The 26,054-nt window shown below is 40.9% G+C and overlaps 1 protein-coding gene across 1 annotated transcript; it reads right to left on the bottom strand.

The window, feature by feature from the left end:
• Positions 1-406: 406 nt before the first annotated feature.
• STEAP2 (STEAP2 metalloreductase) lies at positions 407-12,252 on the bottom strand. Its single transcript, XM_058812603.1, has 4 exons — positions 11,761-12,252; positions 9,615-10,142; positions 7,763-7,927; positions 407-1,533 (listed from the first exon to the last, which is right to left on the bottom strand). The coding sequence occupies exons 1-4, from the start codon at positions 12,250-12,252 to the stop codon at positions 1,249-1,251; spliced, it is 1,470 nt and encodes a 489-aa protein (XP_058668586.1). The 3' UTR covers positions 407-1,248.
• Positions 12,253-26,054: the final 13,802 nt, after the last annotated feature.

Genomic DNA, 26,054 nt, shown 5'->3' with positions numbered 1-26,054 from the left:
ACTGTACATGTGCAATACACTTGACCAAGTGCAAGGTGCTGCCCCTGGGCTGGGGTAACCCCCAGTGTCCATCCAGGCTGGGGATGAAGGGATTGAGAGCAGCCCTGCCCAGAGGGGCCTGGGGGTGCTGCTGGGTGAGAGGCTGGACATGACCCAGCCATGGGCACTCACAGCCCAGAGAGCCAAACGTGTCCTGGGCGGCACCCAGAGCAGCCTGGGCAGCAGGGCAGGGAGGATTTGTGCCTCTGCTCTGCTCTGGGGACAGAGACCCCACCTGGAACTCTGCACCCAGCCCTGGGGTGCCCAGAGGAAGGACAGGGACCTGCTGGAGTCCCGAGCAGGGCCCCTGAGGTGGTCAGAGGGCTGGGGAGCCTCTCCTGTGAGGAAAGGGGGAGAAAGAATTGGCTTTGTGCAGCCTGGAAGGGATGGCTTAGGGGTGACCCAACTGCAGCTTTCCAGGTCCTGAAGGGAGCCTACAAGAGAGCTGGAGAGGGCAATGGCAGGACAAGGGGGAATGGCTACAAACTAAATGAGAGTCAGTTTAGATTGGGTTTAGATTTAGATTTTTGGAAATTCTTTATGAGGGTGGTGAGGCACTAGCAGAGGGTGTCCAGAGAAGTTGTGGATGCCCCATCCCTGGAAGTGTTCAAGGCCAGGTTGGATGGGGCTTTGAGTAACTTGGTCTAGTGAAAGTTGTCAAGGCCCATGACAGGGGCATTGCAACTTACTGATCTTTAAGGTCCCTTCCAATCCAAGTCACTACTGTGTGACTCTGTGATCATTACAAATTAATTTCTTTCAAATCCTAGTTATTTCCTAAATAATTTACTTTATATTCTGAACTCATTAACCCAGAAATGTGGTTTTAATAGAAGAAACACTGCCCAGAAAATGTCATATTAATAAGCAGCACTCTGACACATATACTCTAAGGCAAAAAAATATCTGTAAAGCCTGGTTCTAATAAAATATTATTGTGATATAACTGTGCAAAGGAACATTGATTTTTTTTTATTTCATAATCATCTGTCCTCTGTAATCTAAAACAAAAATATTTTTGTAGTTATCAGAAATAGTTGTCTTCTAGTTATAAACTTCTCATAGTTTGGTTAAGAGCTTGTACTATATGTCAAGCAAGAGACTTTACAAAGACTCCTACTTAACTAAACTCCTAAAATGCAAGTTTATTTGACATAGACAAAAAAAAAAACAAAGCCCAAACATGTACAACAGTGTTAACAAATATCATCACATTACAGTTATCCTTTCTGGGGAGAGATGTGGAACAGACCCACTTACTTCTTCTATAACATGGCTTTTCTCCCATCCTCTTCGAATTCTCCTCAGTTTCCTACTTACACATGGCAGAAGCAAGATGATCTTACCTACAATTACAATGGAAGGCAGAACAAGGGCAAGAACAAAATTTGGTGGTGTATAAAATCTGTAATACTCTTCTTCAAAAGCTCTCTTCCATCCATAAATCAGTACATGGAAAGTACTTATAAGCAGAGCAATGTATCCAAGTGTAGACTGAAAAAAAGAGAAAACAGGGAAAAAAAAAGGTTTAATAGCACTTGGTCCTTCACATGACAGCTCTAATACATTATTTGGATTATTTTAACATTTCTATTAGACATCAAGTTAAGATCTCTTACCTATTCACTACATTAAGTTAGCAATATATGGTTTTAAGTTACCACTCTGAAATTTACTGACTGAACTGAGCACTGATTTACAGAGTACCTCTGCTAACATCTACAGGCCTTAGTCAAAGCTGAAATGATGTCTGCCCAAATTCTAAGTAATGGAAGCCAACTTCAGGATAGGTATGCCAATAAGAAACAATTACAGAGTAGTTACTAGAACAATATTCATTGTGATTGGAAATTAAGTTTCCTAATTCTTAATTATGAGGATAGATCACTTCCAAGATTCCATGTTGTGGAACAATGCAATTCTGTTGGAAGAGATTTGGGCCTAAACTTACATATTTTTATCACTTTGAGATGCACAGCTTACTTCTGTCTCACAAAGGCCTACATCCACTTGTCACTTGTCTGATGTGAGCATAAACCATCCCTTGCCTTCTCCCTCAGTTGTTGCTGAGTGTTTAATGGCAATATCTGAACTGCAGGCCTTGGCCATAATAGCACAAAGCAGGGCTGCAGTCTACCATAAACCAGCAGAGCTGGATAAAAGGTGAAACAGAGGGTTCCCACAGCAGCCTGCAGAGGAAGGACCTCTCAGCAAAAAAATCTAGAGCTTGCCACAGAAGGTGGAGATAACAGGGATCACTCAGCAGTTCTGTGAATCCACCTTTTTAAGGACCCTGTAGCTGTAATGCTTCGTAGATTTGACAAGGCATCAACTTAACTTTCCCAAACCATGACAAAAGAAGACTACTATGCTTTGACTTCTGGTGGTGATGAAATGAAGGAAAACTCTTTCTGGCCAAAACTGACGTAAAGACTAACTTGGTTGGAAAACATTTGTAGAAAATCATTGAAACAGAGAACAAGCATTAAGAAAGGTAACTGGCTACCAAGGTATGGTCTAATTCCAGCAAACAGACAAGCAAAGAAAAATGCAGCCCAAGGGTTTATAATAGGTAGTGAAAGAATTAATTCCTTCTACTTCAAGATTAAGCAGCTTCTAAAGCAAGAAGAATGTCTGAGCTAATACTATTTGCAAGGATTCACAGGTATAAAAAGAAAATATTTCTGTTAATTTCTTGGGATTGCTACCCTGTTTTTTGACTTTCCAATATTTATGTGGTTTTTTTTGCCAATGGTTTCAGGGCCATTTTGTTAATCTTTAGATATGCTGCATACTTTTTCTTAAAAAAAATTTGTTCCCAAAATATCCCATAGTAAACAGAACATTTAGACAAACACTCGAGGATATGAAAATGGCATATGTGGTATCTGAATGGAACTTCTGGTAAGAAATTTGGACAACAAACAATACAGTCAAACCTGATGTTATAATATGTTGTTGCAGATTTTTGTTGGTATGATTGTCCTGAATTGTTATATTACTGGCAGCAGGCAGAAGGGCACAAGTGAATCATATCCCTCATTTCTTCATCAGGATTACTGATGAGAAATTCTTGAAAATAACAATTCTTGAAAATAGAAACAGAAGGGAAATATACATTCATTTCCAATTATTTAATTTTAGTGCTTATTTTAATTCCATTTGCAAGCTATAGTTTTGAGACATCTATATATGTCTATCTAATGGTCAAAATGGAAACTAAGAAGTACATCCAGTATATTTTAAACTAACAATAAAAGGACAAGAAAAACATATGATGCAGTTTTATTAAGTTCTTTTTTTTCTTGCCCTGTGAAGAGTTGCCTGAAGTGTCGGTAGAGCATGTGCTAGTGTGTACTGCACAATTCAACTACACATCTAAAACAAAGACATTCGTATAGCTTCTGTCAGCTATCAATGTCAGCTATGTTCTTCAGCTGGGCCCTTAATTACCATTACCAGGCTCCAGATGATAATTTCTTTAAGATCAGAGGACTTCTGAAAGCAGCAAGAAGAAATACTGTTTCTTCCCTGGTAAATTCACATTGAACAGTACAGTAAGCAGCAAAATCAGTTGTAATTCCTGGCAACCCTCTGCCTGGGCTTTAGGATGGCTGCTGGGAAAAGTGGAAGAGTATCTCTGGCTGCCTTGTTTTCTTATCTTCCATAATACTATGTTTCCTGAAAGCTGAGTAATAGATTAGCACATTTCCTATGGACTCCCACATCTTTTAGCTTTTCTCTAAGTCCTCCCTGTTTTGTTTCTTTTCCTTCCTGATCAAAGTCAGCTTTTAGCCAATATGGGAGATTTCCAGCCAAGGCTACTGATAAATTGGACAAACTGGTATTGTATGAGAAAGGAACCAACAAAAACTTAATGGAGCAGGAAAGATGAAAGAGAAAAACCCCTAAAATGTTACCAGCAAGATGGACCTATTTAGAGACAAAATGTGCTGTGAGGCAATTCTGCTTCAGGAATTTCCACATTCACAATGGTCAAGTAGTTCCAAGCAATTTATATATACAAAAGGTATTTTCTAAATTCAACATTTATGCAAGATATACTTCAGATTCTCTGTGTAACAGCTATTGGTAAACTTAAAAACTGTTTGTAGTAACTTCTGACGGGAATCTTACCCACAAACTTGCTAAATATTCAGGCCTTAGTCTACCTTACTCTGGGGAAAAAAGTACCCTATTATTGTGGGAGAACTAAGGCAGGGTAGCCTTTCCTCAAAGTGTATGCATGAGAAATACTTTACTCACACTGCCTCCAAAAACCTTTAGGACTGGGCTAGCAGAGAAAAGGAGTATCTACTAAAAAGTCAGCTTCCTACCACTCAAATGGCAGATTTGTGTTGTTTTCTGCTAAAAAACATGAAGCTCAGCTTTCAAAACCAATCTGCTCTGTCCATTGCCACTTAAATGATGGGGTTTGGACTTGAAGTCTTAGACTGGAAAACAAAAGCAGCATCATTTATGTTTACATTATATATTTACAGTTTAACTTTCCACACTGGACTGAAGGATCCAGTGCAGGATAGCTTACAGACAACATTCTCCATTTCCTTGTATTTTATGTGAACAGTCAAGGACTGGTTTCAATAAATGTCTTTTTTTTCTGTTTACAGTGTGTTGGTTTAAGCTATTTATTCTGCCTGCTCTGACAAAATACAAATTCTTTTGTATTTCTTGCCCATGTCTTGCTTTGCTCCTTATCCGATGTATTTAGATGAGAAAAAGAAGAATACTGAAGTGGCATTTAAGAAAATTGATGCGTTAGTTTATCAGCCCCAGCTTTCTTCCCTGCTGCTTTTCTCAGTTAACTTCAGCTCTGGGTTATGTTAACGTGACTGCAAAGTTTCACCCTAAGTTTCAGTCATCCAGGATCTCCTACTGAGAAAACTTCATCACTGTCTCATTCTGTGGCTCCTCTATCTGGATGTTATGAGTGTTTCTCTCCAAACCATGATGAAGTAATCAAACCTTTGTTTTGTACAGGGGTCAACTCTGTACTGTAGCAATTCCTCTTTTCTGCTGGTCTCTTAGCTCTTTCCAGGACTGACACAGTAATTTCCTTTTGCACTATTAAGCCTTCTCATGTCTCACTTTGTTCATATGCATACTATGAGTGAAGCCTGCACTACTTGTCCTCTCAAAGTCCTTTTCCCCTGATAAAGCAGGCTGGGATTTTTGGAGCTGCTGACACCTGTGTTTGAAACCAGGCTAGATAAGACGGAGGCATCTCCAAAAGAATTTGGGATATCAAAGACAGCAATTCTGTGCAGAACTACTGACAACTGGTGATTCTTTAGATTATTAGGAAGATTGTGTTTGAAGAATCTTTGAACTGCTGTAGGTTGGGGAGATGCTGCTTAGGGCTTGTTCTACTGGAACAAGGCTAGTCTATACTGTATATTTTAATAAAATCAGATTTTCCTAGTAGGATTCAAGACTGTATTCTTGTGGTAAAGCTATTTAGAAGAGGCCACACCTTATTTTGATGAAACTACATTTTCTAAGATGAGCAAGAAAGAATGTGCTGTTCTCAGTGGGAAGTGTTGAGCTGGGACACAGTCTGAGTGTGCTGACCAACTGATTCTTCATCTGCCAGATGTGAAATACGTCCAGCAGCTGTTGTGGCAAATAATCTGAGATTCAGGACTAAAGCTAGAGACATACTGCTTTCCCCAGCTGAAAGGAAAAGCAGCAATGGGATGATAGGTTAGTAGTTCTGCTGTTTATCTCCCTCATATCTCCATAGAAAAGATGGAGAAATTTAAGTTTAATTTTCCTTCACTGAACTGAACTTCAGTAGAAGAAAAACATAAAAGAGAGTAAGTATTATGCTTTATCTGTTCTCCTTGCATACTGAAAGGAGACAGTGAAACTTATACAGAAATACAGACTCCTTTTACTCTAGTAAGCAATCACTGTTTTCTGATTGAAGAAATCAAGAAGATTTTTTTTAACAAGTAACTAAAAGGAGAATAACTTATATCCTGAGAATTAATGACAAAGTAAATACTCATTAACTTTAAGAAATTTTTCAGTAGTTCAATACTTTTGTGATTAAAAATTGCAAATGATCTTAGTTCATTACCAATACCAGTTATCTTCTGCACATATTACAGTATGAACTGTAACATACTTCCTGAGCAAACAACTTCTTCCCAAACAAGTTCCTCAAAATACTGACAGATGGGTCATTAAAGTTCATAATTATTTAGATTTGGAACTATTTTGACTTAATTTACAATGGAAATAACTACAGTAAATATGCAGTTCTAGATCCATCATTGTGGTTATTGTATGGGTTTTGACTCAGCCACACAAGCCTGAAATTTTGAAATATGAGTAAGGAAAAATAAGACAAAAATGCTGGTTTTGTGGCTGGAAGTTATTACTGGATAAAGGCATCATGTCACTCACAAGTGAATACATATTTTTCCCTTTTGCACTAATGTTTTATATCACCCAACAGCAGCACTATTGTCCCCACACAGAACTCCAAATGGCAGAGATACTGTAACAATACACTTGAATATTTAGTGTCTCTGAAGGTTTAAAGCCATGACTGTGAATAAACAATTCTATCAGGGTAACTCCACTTTGAAAAACTTTTCAGCAAACTTTTTGTAGGTCTACCTGCAGTTTTCCAGTAATGGAAATTAGAAGGAAAAGAAAAGTCATCACAGACAGATGCCAAACAACTACAGCCTTTGAAGTGTTTCCCACCATTCTCTTCAAAATATCTGTAAATTATGGAGTGCAACCCAAGCCCTGAACTTTAAAGTCAATGCCCACATTCTGAAATGAACAGGACTCAGAATTGAGCAATATTATTAGGCTAAGCTGAAAAGAATGTTAATCAGAAAAGACTGAGCTAAGACTACAGTACTAAAGCCAAAGTCAGAAAACAAAACATAACAAACCCAAAAGCTGTGCACACTTAGGAATTTTCACCCAACTGAATCCTAATAACATTTCTTATACCTGACTGCTTCCTAGAACTACTGGCAGTTATGTGTAGGAGCAAGCACTGAGCTGTTCATTAAAGCCTGTGTTTCTCAGTATTTTATGCTGGTTAGATTTGCATGTTCTAGGTATTTACCTGAGGAAGGAAGGCAGCAGATGGTGTGCCAGGGCCTTGAAAAGTCTCTGATTTTAATAAGCAATGCTCCATATTTTACTAGTGGGTATTTTCAGTTAATGGGAATAATGCAGTTGAGAGCTGTGTCAAGTCCCACAGTGGATGAGAAGTAAAACTTAAGCAATGGCACCATGGTTGTCAAAGGATTGTGCAATAAAAATCTTGCACGGCAAACTAAGTCTTCAATTTTAATAGCTGTGTGCATCTACCTATACAAGTATCTCATCAGTATCACTGCATTTAGCAGGTTTGTCCAAATTTATCTAATTTGAATTTAGCAAGAAGTTCTAAGAACAGAAAATTAATAGATTGGTGATCATTTGGTCTAAGCTATGCTGGTTGTTTAAGATCAAGAAGTCTAAAATAAAAAGTCCTGTTCTACACTCATGAAATGCTTAATGTGCCTTCCTGGTAACATATTTGCTAAGTAATTGTTTTTACTAAATTACCAGAGACAGAGGAAAAAAGGCTCTTGTCACATTGCAAGGAGCTTTTGTTTATGATGTTGATCATGACTTTGATGAAGGAATTCTTGTTAACACCAAAACCCCCTTATTAAAAAAGTAATACCTGAATAAAACTGAACTCCCTCCAGTTTAAGGCACTGTTTACTGAAGGGATGGAAGTTACTGCCAGCAAGGAAAGTAATCCAAGACTCATTATTCCAAAGGAGATATACATTTCAATTCGCCACACTTCTTCCTCATTCCAAGAATTTTCAACATTTGCATGAACCTGATGAAAGAGCAGAAAGGATGAACTTTATTCTAAAGAATATTAAAAATACCAACAGAAGTAATTTTGTTGACTTAAAGTTCACAGTCACAGGACAACTATAAAATGTGGTCAAATATTTCAGAGGTTTCCTCATGCCTTGGAGAAAAACAACTATTTCCTTACTGCTGGTATTGGCTTTTGCTAGATTAAAAATATGCTAAACATGGAAATTTTAGATGAGATGCTAAAAGAACATGTAACATTATATACCATTTACAACAATACTGTTATAAAATCAGGTAATTCTGCACATTCTTATGCACTGTAAGAGAGCTGTAAGGAAGAACACTGTAAGGAGCTGTGTTCTTCAGACTCTGCAAACTTAAATTCTGTAACATAAGTTGGATAAACCTGCAATTTCTTTTTAGTTTAGAAATTAGACATTAGATTTTTTTAAATTACATTTAGAAATAATTTAGCATAATTTCCTTCAGCTTTTCTATGCTGAGTCCAGGCTTGCTTCTCTCTTTCACTACTGCCATCAGATTTTTCCAAGACGGTTCTTGCTGGAGAGTTTTACCAGAAAAAAAGAAACAATTCAGGACCTTAACAACTAAGAAACTTAGATATTCAATTATTTTTTCCACTTCCAGGTTAACTATTGCAAAATGACATGTCTTGAAAAAGGTGCACCAGAAATATTAGCAAGTGAAAGTTTTACAGTATCATTAAAACTAAGATAATTTCTTAGTAAAAGTACCAGTGAATCCTTTAGCATTACTAATTTTAAGTGTGAACTACGGTTTCTTGCTGCCTATTACAGTTTTGCCCTTCCCCTAAGTTCAGTTTTTGATGCTAGCTCTTTTAGAGTTTGTGACACTCCCTATTAATTTGTTACATTTGATTTTATTTCCTTATTTGGTTTTCTGTTCTATCATTTCTCTCTTTCCTACAGATTTAATGTGGTGAATGGCATTGCTGGTTTTTGGGCAATACTGCTTTTCTCCCTCTTTAAAGGTTACAATAAGCTGTCTCACTGACAGCAACATCAGACCTTCTTCTAGAGATGACAGATTTGTTGGAGAATGTTTCAGGGTTATGCAAGATCAATTGTTCTTGGAAATTGTGAGTCAATTTCTATTGTCTGCAGTAGATGATGTCCACAGAATTTTAAAAGCATAAAGTATTTTTAACATTGATCCAAAATGTTACAAAATACCAGCATCTTCTTTTTTTCCTTTTTGGAACACAGAAGTATCTGTAAGCATCATTACAGTATGTGCCCTTATACTTTTCATATTTGTAAATGCACTTATGATATACACACTTCCCCCATGTGTTAAGTATACATAGAAAGAAACATACCTCAGAATCTTTTTGTTGTTGCTCTTATCCTGTCTATCCTGCATTCTTTTTGTGTATATTGCTATCAGAAATTTCAGTGAGACATGTCCTTGATTTCAGTAGGACATGTCCTTGATTCTCCCTACCACATAAACTTGACTGCAGCTTGACACACAATGTGAGCAAAATGTGCAGATATTTCTTTTAGTCTCCTTATCTGGCAGCACCCATGCCTAAAATAACCCATGACTTTTGTGCCAAAAGCAGTAGAACAGATTAAGAAAAACCCAATTATTGCATTCAGGAGCCATATGCAGCCAGCCAAGGCATTTTTGGCTTACTGAACTAAAGACTCCCTTACCTGTTGGTATGCCATGTTGAGGAACAAGTACCTCTCTGATCTCCTCATAGGCAAGCAGAGGCTGTACACCACGTGCACTGTGGCAAAGAAAAAGCTGAGCAGCCCAAGCTGCTTCCGACACTGGAGCCAGCTGTCCAGCCAAGGGGGAAAGCGCCGGTACTTCGTGCCATAGTAAAGCTGATAAGCAGCTGCAATGAGTCCTGATAAATACACTAGAGAAAGCAAAGTGATAGCAACAATTGGCAGGGTCTTGTTGACAATTTCAATGGGAATCTTGTAAAAGTCACTCTGCTGATTTCTCGTGTAGGGATGGATGACATCTCTGACAAAGGAATAGATGAAGAAAAACGTTGCCAGGCTAATGGCAATGAGTACAGGCCCCTTCCACAGGGTGAACAGGCGCAGAGGCAGGTTTTCAATCTCCCTTGAAGATGACAGTGCCCCCAAATCAAGAGGAACGAAACCCAGCTGACGGGCAAGCTCAATAACTTGATGGCGAGCCTGAACATGGTTACTGCATATATAGACCTGTTGGGAGAGTCAAGGGAATTGTCTGTAGTCAGAGAAAAAGACGCAAAGGTAAATAAAAAATCCACCAAAAACCTTAAGCACTTCAAAATCAAAACTACATCACAACCGCTAAAACTGTACACTTTATCCCAGCTTATATTGCCAACATGACAATAAAATCACATAAAAATCTAGCCAAAGTGCAAACATACACTTTGACTTAGGAACAGAGTAATCAAAACAAAATTGGCTTTTTCTTGGATTTAATAATGGGGAATGTCTTGGTAATCTGTACACTGAAACCTGTCATACCGAAATGCCTGCAGGACTGGACTAACTTGAAGCTACAGCCAAAAGCATTTAAGAAAATCCAAAATCGCTCAAAAATACAGGAATCTTGAACAATGACCCTTAAACAACTTTAGCATCCACAGACTGAGAAGCAGCGATCTGTGTTACCTCTCTGTGGGTAACAATTTTAGCCTTATTTCACAACCCAGATTTCCAGATTTCAGATATGAATATAACAGAAAAGACATAAAACAGCAGCCAAACAAGAAATTTTTCTAAAGAGCAGTTTTTTACACAGACAAAGACACGTGCTGCTACAGAGCACTTGAAGGTTCCATTAAAATGTGCAATGGGCTATTTGCTGACCATCTGCATTGAAGCAAATATGATCTGTTTTGACTGAAGTTAATTAGTATTGTGCTATTCTGAAAGGGGATAAAAGAAGTATAGTGAAGTTATTTTTTAGATTATGCTAATTCCGTATCAATTGCATTCCATTTAAATCTACCTGAAGTGCCAGAACTGAATTTAGTCTCCAGCAGTCATGTTACATCAGTTATTTCTTATGTATTTCTCAGATGTCATAAAGCTGTGAAGGACTGGATGCTTGCACAGGCTTAAATCCTTTACATCCCTTCAGCAAAACATGAAAACCATAAAGGTGCATTTTCTACACGCAGGATGGATTTCAGAACATACTGGGAAGGACTTTGAACATGATGTTCCCGAGCAGCCCTGGATCAAATGAATTATCGCTTAGAAACATATGTGCCTCCTTCTGTTCCCATATTTATGATTCTGGGGCACTCTAAAAGCTAGATAATTTCTTTCAATCACTTTGCTGCTACACTGAATGCAAGTAGTTTTAGAATAGCTGATTCTCGACCTCTTGGACTGGGACCTGAGATTTCTGTGCATCTCTTTCAACAGTTCACCCCAATGTTGCCACTAAAATTCAGTGGAAAAGACTGTCTCTACCCTTGTGTAAAGCATAAGGAAACACATGAACGTATTTCCTATGGAAAACATGAAGACTCAACTTTTCTACTCCGTCTGTAGTCTCCCAAAGGTCAGTTGTTTATTCTAAGCTAGTATTCACATTTCCTCCGCAGTCTTTAAAGACAAACAGGCAACACAGGGAAAAAACTGGACCACTTACTTTATTTGTCTTACAGTGGGATGAACTAAACTCTAAAGATTTTATTGGCTACTAAAATGTAAGCTGAAAGTCCAACATTTTAGGCATGTTAAGTCAGGGAATGTAAATTTCGTGAGTTCTGGCTGTTACATTCAGTTCCTGTCATTTTCATCTCACAAATAAATTAATACAAATAAAAACATTTACCTGTCTGCTGGCATCTTTTGGTCCTAACTGTAGTGACCACGCTGAAATGACATTGAATCCTTTGACAATTAGGGAATCAGGAAAAAGTGATGCCAAATACTCTGCATTGGAGTCTGGATATTGGTCTACTCTTGTATTATTGCTGACATCAATCAGAATTTTACCAACAAGTAAATGTTTGAGATCCCACAAAGAGGTGTAGTGTTCTCTGTGTATGGCTACAAAAATGATGTTTGTTTTAGCCACTGCATCTTCATGGTGAGTGACATCAACCACATGGGGAAAGAAGTCAGCAGCATGTTTAGGGCTTCTGCTCCCTATGACCACGTGGTACCCACATCTGATGAGTCTGATTGTCAAGGACTTGGCAAAGTCTCCACTTCCAATGATGCCTATCGTGACCTTACTGGCATCCTTGATGCCATTGGCAGCATTTGGTAGAAAAGTTTCATTTAGGTTCTTGGGACTCCCCATCATAGAGATTGTTTCCATGCTTCTAAGACACCAAACCTACAATGATTTCTGTAGGGAAAAAAAAAAGGGAAAGAGAAGAAAAAAGAAAAAAAAAAAAAGGAAAAATCAGCATCATCAATTTTATGAGATCTCAAAATCCATTAATGCCTCTGGAAGCAAAATCTTTTGTTCTAAGTTTCATATTATATTTTTTCCTTAATCAAGTATGTGCTAATCAATTTTGTCTTGACAACAGAAGAAGTAATAAGTAACACGAAGTACTACAGCACTTCAATAATAGTTACTTAAGTGTACAACAGTTTTTTCATCTTCTATTTCTTACCTTCCACTGCCCTGGAATACTGGCCCACAATGTAACTTCGTACTCCTGAAACTAATGGTGAATAGAATAATGAGTAGAAACATGTAAAGAAAATTGGAAAATAGTAGAATGCAGAGAGCACTGGCCTGTGATCAGCATGAGATCAGTGAGTATATGGAAGCTAATTCCATTAAAAGTTTATGCAGGTTATTATTGTGATATCCTCTCCTGGCCATGAAGGAGGAGATGCAAGTCTCAAAGATGCAAATGTCATAACATCATGACAAACATTCATCTGACACACTCACCTGTCAGCCTGGAAAATGGGCCGCTCATGTGGATCCAACAGCAGAAACAACAAAGAAATTTATCAAGACCTAGTTGCGAGATTACTAATGACATTTCTAGGTCAGACTGCTTGGTCTGGCCATGGATGTATAAGGATTAACTGTGGATGGAAGGGTAAAGGATTCAAGGCCATGAGTCACAAATATGCTTAACACAATTTTCTATCCAGGCAAGTAAAATAAATCCTGGAGACAAACACATGGGACAGCCTTCCAGAGAAAGCTAATGGCAGAGGAAGAGACAGATTTCACCCAATAATAAAAGGGAAGATAATTTTAGGACTCTAATTCAGTGTAGACTCTAGAAGAAGAATTAGACTCTAATTCTTCTTCTTTTGAAGAAGAACAAAAGCTAACGCTCACAGGAAAATAAAATAAATACTGCTATATCCTGCTATATCCTTGGTCACAGAACTGCATTAAAGCTCTAAGAAAGACATTAAAAACCAACAAAACAATGCTTAGGAGGGAAGTCTGCACATGAAACCACAGTTACAACCTAGGTGGTTCTGCATCACTGACAGGGGTTGACCCTGGCTGCAGGCCAGGTGTCCAAAAAGGTGCTGCTCTATCACTCCTCTCCTCAGCTGGGCTGAGGAGGGAAAATACCACAAAAGGCTCATGAGTTGAGATAAGGACAGGGAGAGTTCACTCACCAATTACCACCCGAGGCAAACCAGACTCTACTTGGGGAGAGTAACTGACTTTATTACCAATCAAAATCAGAGCAGGATAATGAGAAGTAAAACAAATCCTAAAGAAACATCTCTCTTCACCCCAGTAAGCTTCTTCCTGGGCTTGACTTTATTCACAATTCTCTGCCTGCTCCCCCTCTGCAGCACAGGGACACAGGGGATGGACTCTACGGTCAGTGCATCACATGCTGCTTCTCCTGCTGCTGCTTCCTCCTCAGGGAGAGAAAACCTTCTGCACCAGCATGAGGCTCCTCCCATAGTGGAGTCCTGTACATACTTCTCCAGTGTGAGTCCTTCTCACAGGATACAATTCTTCACCAACTCCTCCAGTGAGGGTCCCTTCCACAGAGTGCAATCCTTCAGGAACAGGCTGCTGCAGTGTGGGTCCCCATGGGGTCACAAGCCCTGCCAGGAAACCTGCTCCAACGTGGGCTCCTCTCTCCACAGGTCCATGCCAGGAGCCTGGTCCACCCCTTCCCATGGGGTCACAGCCTCCTCTCAGGCATCCACCTACACTGGTGTGGGGCTCCTCCATGGGCTGCAGGTGGATATCTGCTCTACCATGAACCTCATGGGCAGCAGAGGGACAGCTGCCTCACCATGGCCTGCACCACAGGCAGCAGGGGAATGCCTGAAGGAGGTGGCTCAGGCCACCTCCTTCTTCTTCTTCACTGGCCTTGGTGTCTACATGAGTTGTTTCTCTCACGTGGTCTCATCCTCTGTTCTGCACTGCAATTACTTTTTTCCCCCTTCTTACCTATGTTAACTGGGAGGTAACAGCCAGTGCTGATGGGCTGGGCCCTGGTGAGCCACGGTCCACCCCAGACCCAGCTGACACTGGCCCCATTAGACACGGGAGGATTCCTGCAGCTTCTCACAGAAACCACCCCTACAGCACTCCTCCCCATCCTGCTACCATGTCTTGCCAGGCAAAGCCAATATAATTGTAGAAGAGGAATAAAGTCTGAATATTAATGAAGCAATGAGGAGAGGCAGGCTAAGAAGGAGCAAAAAGAAACCACAAGGTTGCTGTCTTGGGAGCAATCAACAACAGACCACACAGAACCTTTTCCTGAGCTACCATCCAAGAGCTGATATGATGGTAATTAATAATCAGTGGGGGATATTAACCAGCCATTGGCTAGTAATGTGTGGTGAACAACCTCCCACAATTAAAAGCAGGTTTGTGTTTCAGAAATTAGAGGAATCTACTAGAAGAATGGGCACTTTTCATTTCAGCTTTGACTAGAAGGTACAAACTCACCAAAACCGGACTCAGAAGTTAAAGACAGAAAGCAATATGTGAAAGTGACAACAAAGCTAGTGTTCAAAGAAAAGATTCTAACAGTGAATCCTTCTGGCAGAGGCAGAGCACGAAGATTTTTATGCATGCACTCAAAAAAGCATTGACTTTTTCCATGTGACCTGAAACATATTTAACACATGACCAAACTACCAGTATTTCCTGTATCAGGATGGGTTTACACCCAGGAACATATCTAATGAGATAAGAGATGTAACTGGATATGACAGAACATGTATGCTTTCACCATGTGATTACAGCAGCCCACTTCAGTTCTTACCATGTAACCAGAATGTGATGCAAAACTTTGAGATTGAAAGGGAAGCACCATAAGGAAATGGGCTACCACTACCATTTAACCATGCTGCAGCCTACTTTCAGTTTTACTCCAAAGGATCCTGTCCTGGGGAGAGTGGGCACACAGGACTTGGATGATGAATTGCTCTGGTGAGCTGAATTTGGCCTGCTGGCCAAAGTTTCTCACTGCCTGTTCTAAGGAAAATACAGTGAGAGTAACAGCATCAAACTAACAGACTTCATAAAAAACCCTCAGGGAACAGGCTGACATGACTTTTAGACAAGTAATCTAAGAGATGTACAAAAGCAGAGTGCTAGCAGTTACTGAAAGGGATTATATTAAATGCACAACTGCAATTCAGAGGCAAGAGTGTATAACTGCAACAGAGAGCTTTCCTGACCTGAAAAATCACACAAGATTAAAAAAATAAAATGTTGTGTGCATGACTAAGAAGCACTATAAAAAGACAAAGAAACAGTGCCATCATGTTGGGATAAAATCAGAACAAGGATGGTACAGAAGTGAGTTTGTAACTAGTGAAGAAGATAAATGGCAACAAGTAAAAGTTCCATAAATACAATAAAAAGACAAAAGACAGAAGGCAAGGTTTATAACTTCAGAGGAAACGGAACAAGTTATAACTCATACTATTGTTAAACGTCTTCTTTATTTCAGCCCTCAGCAGAAAAGTTAACTGTGAGTAGGTATTTAAAGAAATTCCTTCAATAGGGAGATGGTGAGGTCAAAGTGGAAAAGGTAAGTTAAGAGTAAAAGATGAAGATAAGATAAAGATTTTCAAGTCAGAAGACAACTATGAAATCAGCCCTTGAGGCTTAAAATGCTGACCAAAGTCACATCTTCAGAACTAAAGAGATGACAAGACAGGCAGACTAGCACATATTGCTTAAAGAAGGGAGGACGACTAAGGAAAACAAAGACTTGTTAGCCTAACTTCAGCCCCTGGACAGATTTTCCATCAAGTTATTGTGCAATCCATTAGTAAATAAATGGGAAGCAGATGGTAAGAAGCAGCTGAGGTGGGTTGTTCAGGAAGAAATTTCAACAAAACCAACCTTCTTTTACGAACTAACTCATTCCATAGTTATAAAAAATAATAAAAGCGACATAGATTTGACATATACTCTTAAATTAGCTAACAGAACATCACAGAGCAATGTCAGCCAGATGGTGACACACGTGAAAAACTGCTTCTGGAAAAGTAACTACGGGACGAGACAACCGCACCGAGGCAAGCCGGGCCGTGTGTGCGTGAGCGCCGCTCGCTCGGGCGGGCACTTACGGGGCGCGGGGCTGGCGGGAGGCCGGGCGCGGGCCGCTGCCCCCTGGGCGGCAGCGCGGAGCGGAGATCCAGCCCGGAGCGGGTTGGCGGGGCCCCGGTCCGGGCCAGCATCTCCAGCTGCAACGACAACAGCGCCCGTGACAGGAGCGGCAGCGCCGCCAGGCCCGCCCGCCGCGGGGCGGGGGCTCGCCGGCCCCGCCAGGTACCGGAGCGCCCCCGCGGCTGCCCGAGGCCGGGCCGCACCGCTCCGTGGGGCGCCGGCGCCGCCAGAGCCCGCCCGGAGACCGGGGCGGCCGCGGCGCAGCCGCCGCGATGGGCAGCAGGGAGAGCCCCGCGGGCGGCGGCTGCGCCCGGGAGCGCCCGGCAGGGATGGGGCCCGGCCCGGCCCCGGCGCCGCTCACCTCCGCCCGCCCGCCAGGAGCACCGCGCCGCCGCCGCTCCTCCTCGCACTCGGGCCCGCAGTGCCGGGCGGGCGGGGAGGCGGCGCCTGTCCTGCCGCTGCGACCCGCCCCCTGCGGCCTCTTCCCACCGCCACCGCGGCCGGGCGGATCCGGGGGACGTGGGAGCCTTGGTGGGTAATAGCTGGGCAGGAGCCCGCAGTATGTCCGTGCGGTCAGGAGGGCCAGTGGTAGCCTGGGGTGCATCGGGAAGCGTGTGGCCAGCACGTGGTCTTACCCCTGTTTTCGGCCCTGGTGAGGCCGCTTTTGGAGTGCTGAGTCCATTCTGAGCTCATCAGTGCAAGAAAAACTACAGGAGAGGGTCCAAGGGACACAACAAAGATGATGAGGGATCTGGAGCATCTCTCTTATGAGGAGAGACTGCGGGAGCTTGGCCTGTTCAGCCTGGAGAAGACTGAGAGGGACTCTCGTCAATGCATATAAATGTCTCAAAGACAGCTGTCAAGAGGGTGGTGCCAGGTTCTTTTCAGTGGTGCCCAGCAACAGGACAAGGAGCAATTGCCATAAACCAAAACTCAAAAATTTCCACCTTAGCCCGAGTTAAAACTACTTCACTTTGAGAGTGGCAGAGCACTGGAACTGGCTGCCCAGGGAGGCTGTGGAGCCTGCCTCTGGAGACATTCAACACCCACCTGGATGCTTTCCTGGGTAACTGTTCCAGCTTACCCTGCCTTGACAGGTGTTGGTTAGATATCTCCAGAGATCCCTTCTAACCTCAGAAAAATTCTGTTTTTCTGTGTTTCTGTGTTCTGCGACAACACAGGGGGTTGGTGTAGAGGAAGAGGGCCGTGGATGGCCTTGCGGTGCCCTCAGCTTTGGCCACTGTCACTGTGCTCCAGCCACAGCCCCTCTGGCCTGTGCAACACCCTCATCACAGGCAGAGCTGGACCCGGGGGCTGCTGGCACAGGAGCAGCTGTGAGCAACGGGCCCATCCTCAGCTGAGACAAAACATGCCTCCCAGGCCCTGCCCCGCCTTGGCTGCCCTGGCCCCAGCCATTCTTCAGCAGGAACTCATCACCAGCTGCCTTTCCTTATTCTTTCCTGGCAGAAGGGTACTGCTGCAACCTGTGCCAGCTGCAGAGCTGTGGAATTCTACCATCATATGTCACAGAATCCCAGGGTTGGAAGGGACCCTTAAAGGTCACAGAATCTGAAACCCTTGCAATGAGCATGAATATCTTCCACTAGGTCTGGTTGTTCAGGGCTCCGTCCAGCCTGATTGAATGTTTCCAATGATGGGGCACCTACCACCTCTCTGGGCAACCTATTCCTGCATTTCACCACCTTTCTCATGCAAAATTAATTGTGAGAGGGTGTTGGGTGTCCCTGCAGCCCAGAACAGCTTTCCAGGTTTGGTTAGCAGGGACGTCACTCCCCATGTTTGCTGTGTGCCCAGTATATTCTGTGGAGGTGGGAGCTGGGCTCTAATTTTAGTGTAATAATAGTTTATTATTACTCGAAATAAGAAAAATGGATCAGCCACATGAAAGCAAAACTGAACCCCAAGATCTGAATTCTATCTTGACATGGAAATTTACAGTTGAAGACAAATGGAGCTTTTCCCTGAAAAAGCATAGCTTCTGATTTTAACATCTTCTGATTTAGCTAATAAATTCTACCTTCCATTAAGCTATGCTGTGTATGTTACAAGGTATAATCCTCAATTCTTTGTTTTTAATGCATTTTAAACTCACCAATCCATATGAAAATATGTCTCTCATGTTGCAGTAAAAACTGATGAATGCACAGGTGATTGAAAAGAAGCCATATGATAACACTTAAACACTGAAGGTGACAGTTTTCGTCTTTTGTGTGTGTGTGCTGACTTGTTTCTATAATGTATTGACAGAGGACTTTGGCAAAATTAACCATGCAATCATTTGTTTCCACATATAATCATGACAACCATCGTATAGAATTTGAAAAGATGACTGTGACACTTTTCTGTTGTAGTTCAGAAAAGTGAATTCATTACCCTCCCCAATTTTTAAATAATTAATTTTCTTAATTGTGAAAACATATACTTTTAAAGTATTTTTAATTTTGTAAATAGCTGCATGGAAATTACATTGCTTGATTTTCCAAACTGCATTTTCAGCTCCCAGACACTGAGGACTGAGTTACTACTCCACAGAAAAATACCAAAAAGGTGAATGCATTGACAGACCACTCAGAACTGAATGGGTGCTTTCCAAGGTGAGAACTGGCATTTCAGCTCTTAATTTTCTTGTTCTAATATTCTCCTTTGCTATTGATTCAAAAGTCATTATCCCAGGCTTGTTTTTTGGTAGCCAGTACAGCTACAATAGTATGAGCTCAAAAATTTTAGTCCAGCCAAAAAATATATCAAAACAAAAGAGCAGAATGTTCTTTCCTGCGTTATTTGTGGCTGATTCTCTTTATATGCTACTTTATTTGACTCCTGTTAGCAGAAAAGTATTTACATGAAAATGAGCACTTGAGTTACGTGCCTCAAAATTATCATGTATCACACAAAATCAGGGCAGTCACAGTCTTATAATTCTTAATTTATTTCAGTTAAAGCCTTAATAAGAAGGCTATAAATTGGAATGTTTGTCATTGCTTTTCTGTGGGATTTTTAAAACATTATTGCAACATAAAGTCTTGAACAAAGACTCCAACGTTTAGAAGATGACCATTATATCCGTATTGATTCTTTAACAAGTAGGGAGCTTTTGTCCTACACAGGTATGTGACTAACAATGTGTGATTTGTCACCTGTTTTTTGAGCAGCTCTTTGGCCTTGTGAGTGCTCTATAGCTGCATTTTCATGGGAAAGCATCACAGGTTCTGTCCTCCAGCCTGCACTATGTAGGGTGTGCCAGCTCTGACCCTGGTCCTTCATTCCTAACCCACAGCCCCATGGATATAATTCAATGTCATTTTGTTGCTAATTTCTTTTCCAGTTGTTTCTGCTCTTGGTCTGTGCAAACCTATCGGACTTTAGCCTTCGGCACAGGGGTAAATGAGGGAACTCTTGAGATGTGGTCATTTGCCAGGCCATTGAACAGACACCACTCACTTGGTATCTAGTACATTTAAAAATTAAAATCAAGGCAGTTTGATGGATTTAATTTGTTCTTATGTTTTCCTTCTACCTTTTTGAGGTTTTGCAGTTTGAAAATGCTTGTTTGAAATTGGGACTAAAACAACTACAGCCTTCCTTCCATTACTGTGTAACTGATCTGTTCAAACAGAAAAAGCATAGAGGGCCCCATTTTGCATGGAGATTTGCATGAGAGCAAGGGTATAAAAATACCTTTTATATATTTAAGCTCTCAGCAAAATTGGATTATGTCTCTGTAGTAAGAGGATGAAATTGGATAGTTACAGTTCTCTCAAATTATGTACCATAGTCAGTGTAGTTCTCAGGTAGCCTGTTAAATGAATATCTTAAACAATCTGTTAAAATAGGAGATTATTTTCTCTTAGCAGGTGTTTTTTTTTTTTAGCAAAGTCCAGGGCAGCATTATATTTCTTCCTTTAAGGGATAGCACATAACAAAGGACTTTCCAAATGGCAAATGGAACAGATATTCTGGTTCTTCCTCTTAGCAATGGGAAAGCAAAGCCCTGGGGATTTCCTTGTGGCAAGAGTATGAAAACAAACACATAAAATTTTGCTTCCTATCAGGGCAACAAAACCAAATAGAATCATTTTTGGCATACTATGCTCAATACAGCTAATTTTATAACTTAGCAGAAAAATACAGTGTTTCCCAGCCAGGAACATTTAGACCAGCTAATTTTTTCTTACGGCAGCCTGCAATTACTCTAAAAATAAAACTTATACTTTTTACCCATTCTTTGTAAGGACAAATGAATCTGAGAGATATGTTATTGTTTACTTGAAAAAGGGGTGTTTTTGTTGAAATAAATAGATTATTAAAAATACCACCACCTTACTATTAATTAAATGAAGAACAAAAATGAATGGTAAACACCTCAACTAAAGTCTCTTCCTTCACTTGTTAGATTTCATCAGTTTGTGATGTCCCTTTTTCAGTAACTATCCAGGTATCACTACTTCTTCAGACCTTGTAGGATCTGAATTTCAGTAATCAAAAACAAGAAAAGAAGCAGTAATGGAAAAAAATGAAACTATTTAGATATTTTTTTGAGAAAGAGAGAAGAATGCAGTAAAGAAAAAGGAAAGGAAAGAAGAGAAAGAGTGAAGGAAAGAGAAGAAATGCCTTTATAGAGCACATTTAATAAACTATAGTTGAGAAATACTGGCAAGTCATGTGAAACAAGACAATGCATCTCTTTCATCCCAAGAGAAATTACAAAATAAGGGTGATTCACCTAAAGTAGAGGACTAGTCTTCCCCTCCTTTTTCCCCCACATAAAAAAAAAAAAAATCCAGTTTTACACTTCTGTTTCTAGGGCAATCCAAGAAGAAAAACAGTGAGGATTGTTTCTGATTTTATGATCTATCTGATTAAATTTATTCACCAGAAAGAAGCTGAAGGAAGGAAGGAAGGAAACCTTTCCTAGATTTCTCTGACTATGGTTTTCCATAGCTATTGTGATGCCCAGTTGAGGAGTTTCAGGATCTTTATTCTTGGTTTCACATGGAGAACAAAGTGACCTTTCCACTTCTTGAAACTACATTTGCTTTGTCTGTAAGTAAGAGGTCAGAATTTTTTTTCTTGATTTGTGGCTGCTCATCTGTAAAAGTATCTACAAAATGAGACAGTAGGCTCTAAAAGTGTGGTGTTAAGGCTGCAATAACTATTGGACCCAAAGTCAGGTGAAAAGTAGATGATTTTTCTAATGCAAACAATTACATCCAGACCAAAGCTTCCAGTTGGTTGACTTCTTGACGAAGAACAGACATACCCTCCTCCCTAGTGAAGTATGGATATTGCAAAACTAAAAACTTATTCAAAAGACACTAATACTTGCCTGAATACTAAAGCAGCTGAGGAAAGCATAGGCTGGATTGTGGCTTGGCCACCATTTGATAGCCTAAGACTAGTGTGTTTTACTTTTTTAGCTCCTTGATTTCAAATTCCCTTCACAAAGTGGCAGACCACTGTTTTTTCTTGAGAGCAGAAGTGAAAATCAAGATCACAGAATGTTTTAGGTTGGAAGGGATCACAGTGGATCATCTGGTCCAACCACCCAAGCCATGCAGGGTTATCCTAGAGCACATGGCACAGGATTGTGTTGAGATGGTTCTTGAATATCCCCAGTGAGGGACTCCTCAACCTCTCTGGACAATCTGTTCCAGTGCTTGGTCACCTGCACACTAAAGAAGCTCTTCCTCATGTTTCGGTGGAACTTCCTGTGCATCAGTTTCTCCCCGTTGCCTCTTGTCCTATTGCTTGGAAGCACTGAGAAGAGCCTGGTCCATCCTCTTGACCCCCTCCCTTCAGATACTGACAGACATGGATGAGGTCCCCTCTCAGCTGCCTCTTCTCAAGGCTGAACAGACCCAGCTCCCCCAGCCTTTCCTTGCAACAGAGATGCTCCTGTGCCCCGATCATCTTTGTTCTCCTCTGCTGGACCCACCCCAGGACCTTCAGGTCTCTCTTGTACTGATGATCTCAAAACTGGACACAGCACTCCAGATGTGGCCTCACCAGGGCTGAGTAGAGGGGCAGGATCAACTCCCTTGACCTGTTGGCAATTCCCTTCCTAATGCACCCAGGATACCATTGGCCTTCAAGGTCACAAGGGCACTGCTGGCTCATGGACAGCTTGTTGTCCACCAGGACTCCCAGGTCCTTCTCCTCAGAGATACTTTCCAATGTGTCAGCCCCCAGTCTGTACTGGTGAGGTACTACACTGTGTATTATGTATCATTATAGTGGTGAAAACATAAAAATACTTAATACTAATGGACTAATTAATACTAAAATTAATAATAATGTAATATCATTATTACATTTACCTTGTCATATATTAGGTCTTCAGTTAATTGATTCTGAACATGGGATCATGCTGGCTTTGTAAAATATTCCCTGACAAACAAAAATGAAACCATAATTCAGTAGCAACTTAGCACTGTAAAAGGAAAATCTGTGTGTTTATAGAGCAATGAAACATTAATTGAGTTCTCAGTCTTGTGAAGAATTATGTAGTTAATTCCACAGATATGAAAACTGAGATCAACAAGTTGCTACACATCCTAAGAGCTAGGAGTTTTCCACTATCTAGCTTTTTCTTTAGAATTTAAATTGTCATTCCTAACATATTTGTTTTTCAGCCATGAAACTTACAGGAATGTATTAGTCTGAGTGATTTAATCTTGATTTAAGGGAGCATAACAAACCATACTTGGTCAGACCAATAGCCTATCTAACCCACTAATACATGTTCAAGAGCAGCAAAACAAAATGCTGTTTAAGGAGAGTATGCAATCTTGGCTGCTGTATTTTGTACTCTCCTCCCAAATCCATATTTACCCTAGTGATGTCATAGGGTACATACCTACAAAGCCCTTTTGGTGTTGCTTTAGGGGCTGTTTTTTCTGGGTTTGTCTAACCTCCTTTTGAACCTGATGATTCTGTTTGCCTCCACAGTCCTCTGTGGCAGCAAGGTCCAGAATTTGTTCACTGCAAGAAGATGCACATTCTTAATCAGTTGTAAACCATTTTCCTACTATTTCTATTGAATCCCTTCTATTCCTGGTAAGGTAGATTTGGTTAAAAATAGTTCTGTGCTTATCTTGCCCACTGTTTTCAATATTTTGTAAATCTTTATTTAATTCCCTTCCACCTTCTCCCCTCTCATTTGAAGACCTCCTACCTTTTTAGTCTCTTCCTTTCATGCAGCTGCTCCACACATTCTGCTCATGTGAGAAGCACTTCTCTGTGTTGCTGGGTTAAATTATCAAAGCCTGATTGTGGCAAAAACAAAGACCCAACGAGGGTCAGAGGAGCAGTAACAGGCAAAGGAAGCCCAGCAAGCTGATCAATGAAAATGAAGCCAAATTGCCTACTGACAACACTATCCGAGGGGAAGGACCAGATCATTGTCACTGGGGTGAAACCTGCCAGGTCATCAAACAAAGAAACTGTTCCTCCTGAATGTAATGTGAACTGAAAAGGGTGTTTTTTTAAAGAGATGTGGGACTTGCAAGGGAGAAAGAATTATCTGAAAATTATTATTTGCTCTTCCAGGGGGATTGTAAGAATGTGCAAGGGTTACTGTGGGATGTTTAGGGAGGGATCAAAGGTGGAGAAAGGGTGGCATGGAGGAGGATAAGGTTGGAACAGGATAGGGTAGGATAGGATAGAATAGAATAGAATAGAATAGAATAGAATAGAATAGAATAGAATAGAAGGGGGTATTCAATTATTAATAAATTATACCCCACTTTCATCTCCCAAACTTTCTGTAGGTTCACAGTTTCCCCCTGTTTCATTTACTCATCCTGCATCTCATTCCGACCTACACTATGTACTTAATTTTTTCTTCCTCACCATTGGCATTCCCCACCACCGATTTTCCCTTATGTTTTTAGCACCTTGGTGTCAGAAAGGTGTAAGAACTCAATTATGGAAGAGTTTCCAGGGACGTTGTGCTGGTTTTGATACCAGTAGGGAACTGTGCTCCAAATATGCCACTCCTGTTACCCTGCCCCTTCTGGTAAGGGAGGGACAATGAAGCACAGACTATGGATTAAAATAGCAATTTACTAAAAGAGCAAAACAAGGAAATAAGAAACACAAAATAAAACCAGCAGTTGTTACTAATAGTAAAAGTATGCAAAAGAGAAGATGTTTTTACCCACAAAAGGGTATTCTCCACCAGGAACAAACCCCAAGATGGCAGACACTTCCCATAGCTCTGACTCCATGCTGCCTGGCCCCCTGGCTCATTTGCACCTCACAGCTGTCCTGTCAGCACCACAGGTCCATGGTCTTGTTCTGGAGAAAACAGGAAGGAAAGTCTGGTGAGTGGCAGAGGGACCAGGTCAGCAGGGTTAATGGTGACGGCCCCTGCACTGTGGCAAGCCAGGTGCACTCCCCGTTCTGGCACCCCAGCTTTTCCTGTTGAAACCAGCTCCCAGCAATGGAGGATGGTTGTGGTATAGAATAAACAGCTGGGCAAGGCCACCAAGCCCCTTCTCTGTAATCAGGGCAGAGGTGCTTAGGAATAACTGAGAAAGGATGTTAAACAGGGATGAATACAACTTTGTGAGATTGCATGGCTCAGCTGCTGTGTTGGGATACGGAATGTTTCAGGGCAGGCTGATAATAAAAAACGGTAACAAATTTTATTGCTGTTCCTTTGATAAGGCTGCCTTGATGGAAAGTACCTGGCAGGATAGAGTCTATCCCAAACACTGGAGGAGGTGAACAAGTTATTGGTAATTGCATCCAATACAGTGAAGACATGAAGTATTTCTGTGACTGCAGGGGACAAATATTGCTCTGAATAACTGAGTAAAAGTCCCATTTATTTCATTGGCAATTTTGTCTCTGCAACAACCAAATGGTGACGATTTAATATTTGAAGTAGAATAGTGATATCAGCACAAGGCTAAAACTAAAGTTCATAGGAATTTTCTGAATTTAGAGTAATGCACCATCTAAATCTGGTTTCAGCTGGTTCCTTGTTTTGCATAAGTAATGTTTAAGAGTGCTTTAGTTTCATTGTGCTTTACATAAGAGTTTTCCTTCGTTTAGCATATGATGTACATTTTACCAGGAAATAAAACAGCAAAGTCTGCTGTTATTTGAAAATAACTCAGTTTATATAAAGATCATTATGAAAAGTGGAGCAATATCTATGACTTGTTTCCCAAACTTCAGAAGCGGTGTGTCACTGAACCACTTAAAACCTCACTTGTGCTCATCTGTATCAGTAGATTTTGAACAGATTTCCCCAGAAATGCCTGAAATGGTATTTCAGGGTTGGAGAAATGTTTGCAACTTAATAGGTTGTGCAGGTTAAACTCTACACAAACTCAGGCTCTTTGTATTTATTCATTCTATTCTCCAGCTCCATGAGGAAAACCAACCCTCCCATTCCCTCTGTTTCAAGGATTCACTTCAGAGTTTTCAGACTGTCCCACCAGCCACTGTGTTGTCCTCCATTTTACCCATCTCTCTTACTAAGGGTTTCTATTCCCTGCTAACTT

The sequence above is a fragment of the Ammospiza caudacuta genome, chromosome 1 (assembly GCF_027887145.1).
Source record: "Ammospiza caudacuta isolate bAmmCau1 chromosome 1, bAmmCau1.pri, whole genome shotgun sequence".
Classification (NCBI taxonomy): Eukaryota; Metazoa; Chordata; class Aves; order Passeriformes; family Passerellidae; genus Ammospiza; species Ammospiza caudacuta.
This window is presented reverse-complemented; position numbering and strand designations above follow the sequence as displayed.

Coding starts and splice junctions, on each gene's coding strand:
- STEAP2 (XM_058812603.1), bottom strand. CDS start 12,252: ATGGAAACAATCTCTATGATGGGGAGTCCCAAGAACCTAAATGAAACT. Junction 10,143..11,760: donor CAAAAGATGCCAGCAGACAG/GTAAATGTTTTT, acceptor CTCTCCCAACAG/GTCTATATATGCAGTAACCA. Junction 1,534..7,762: donor GGGAGTTCAGTTTTATTCAG/GTATTACTTTTT, acceptor TCTTTTTTTCAG/TCTACACTTGGATACATTGC.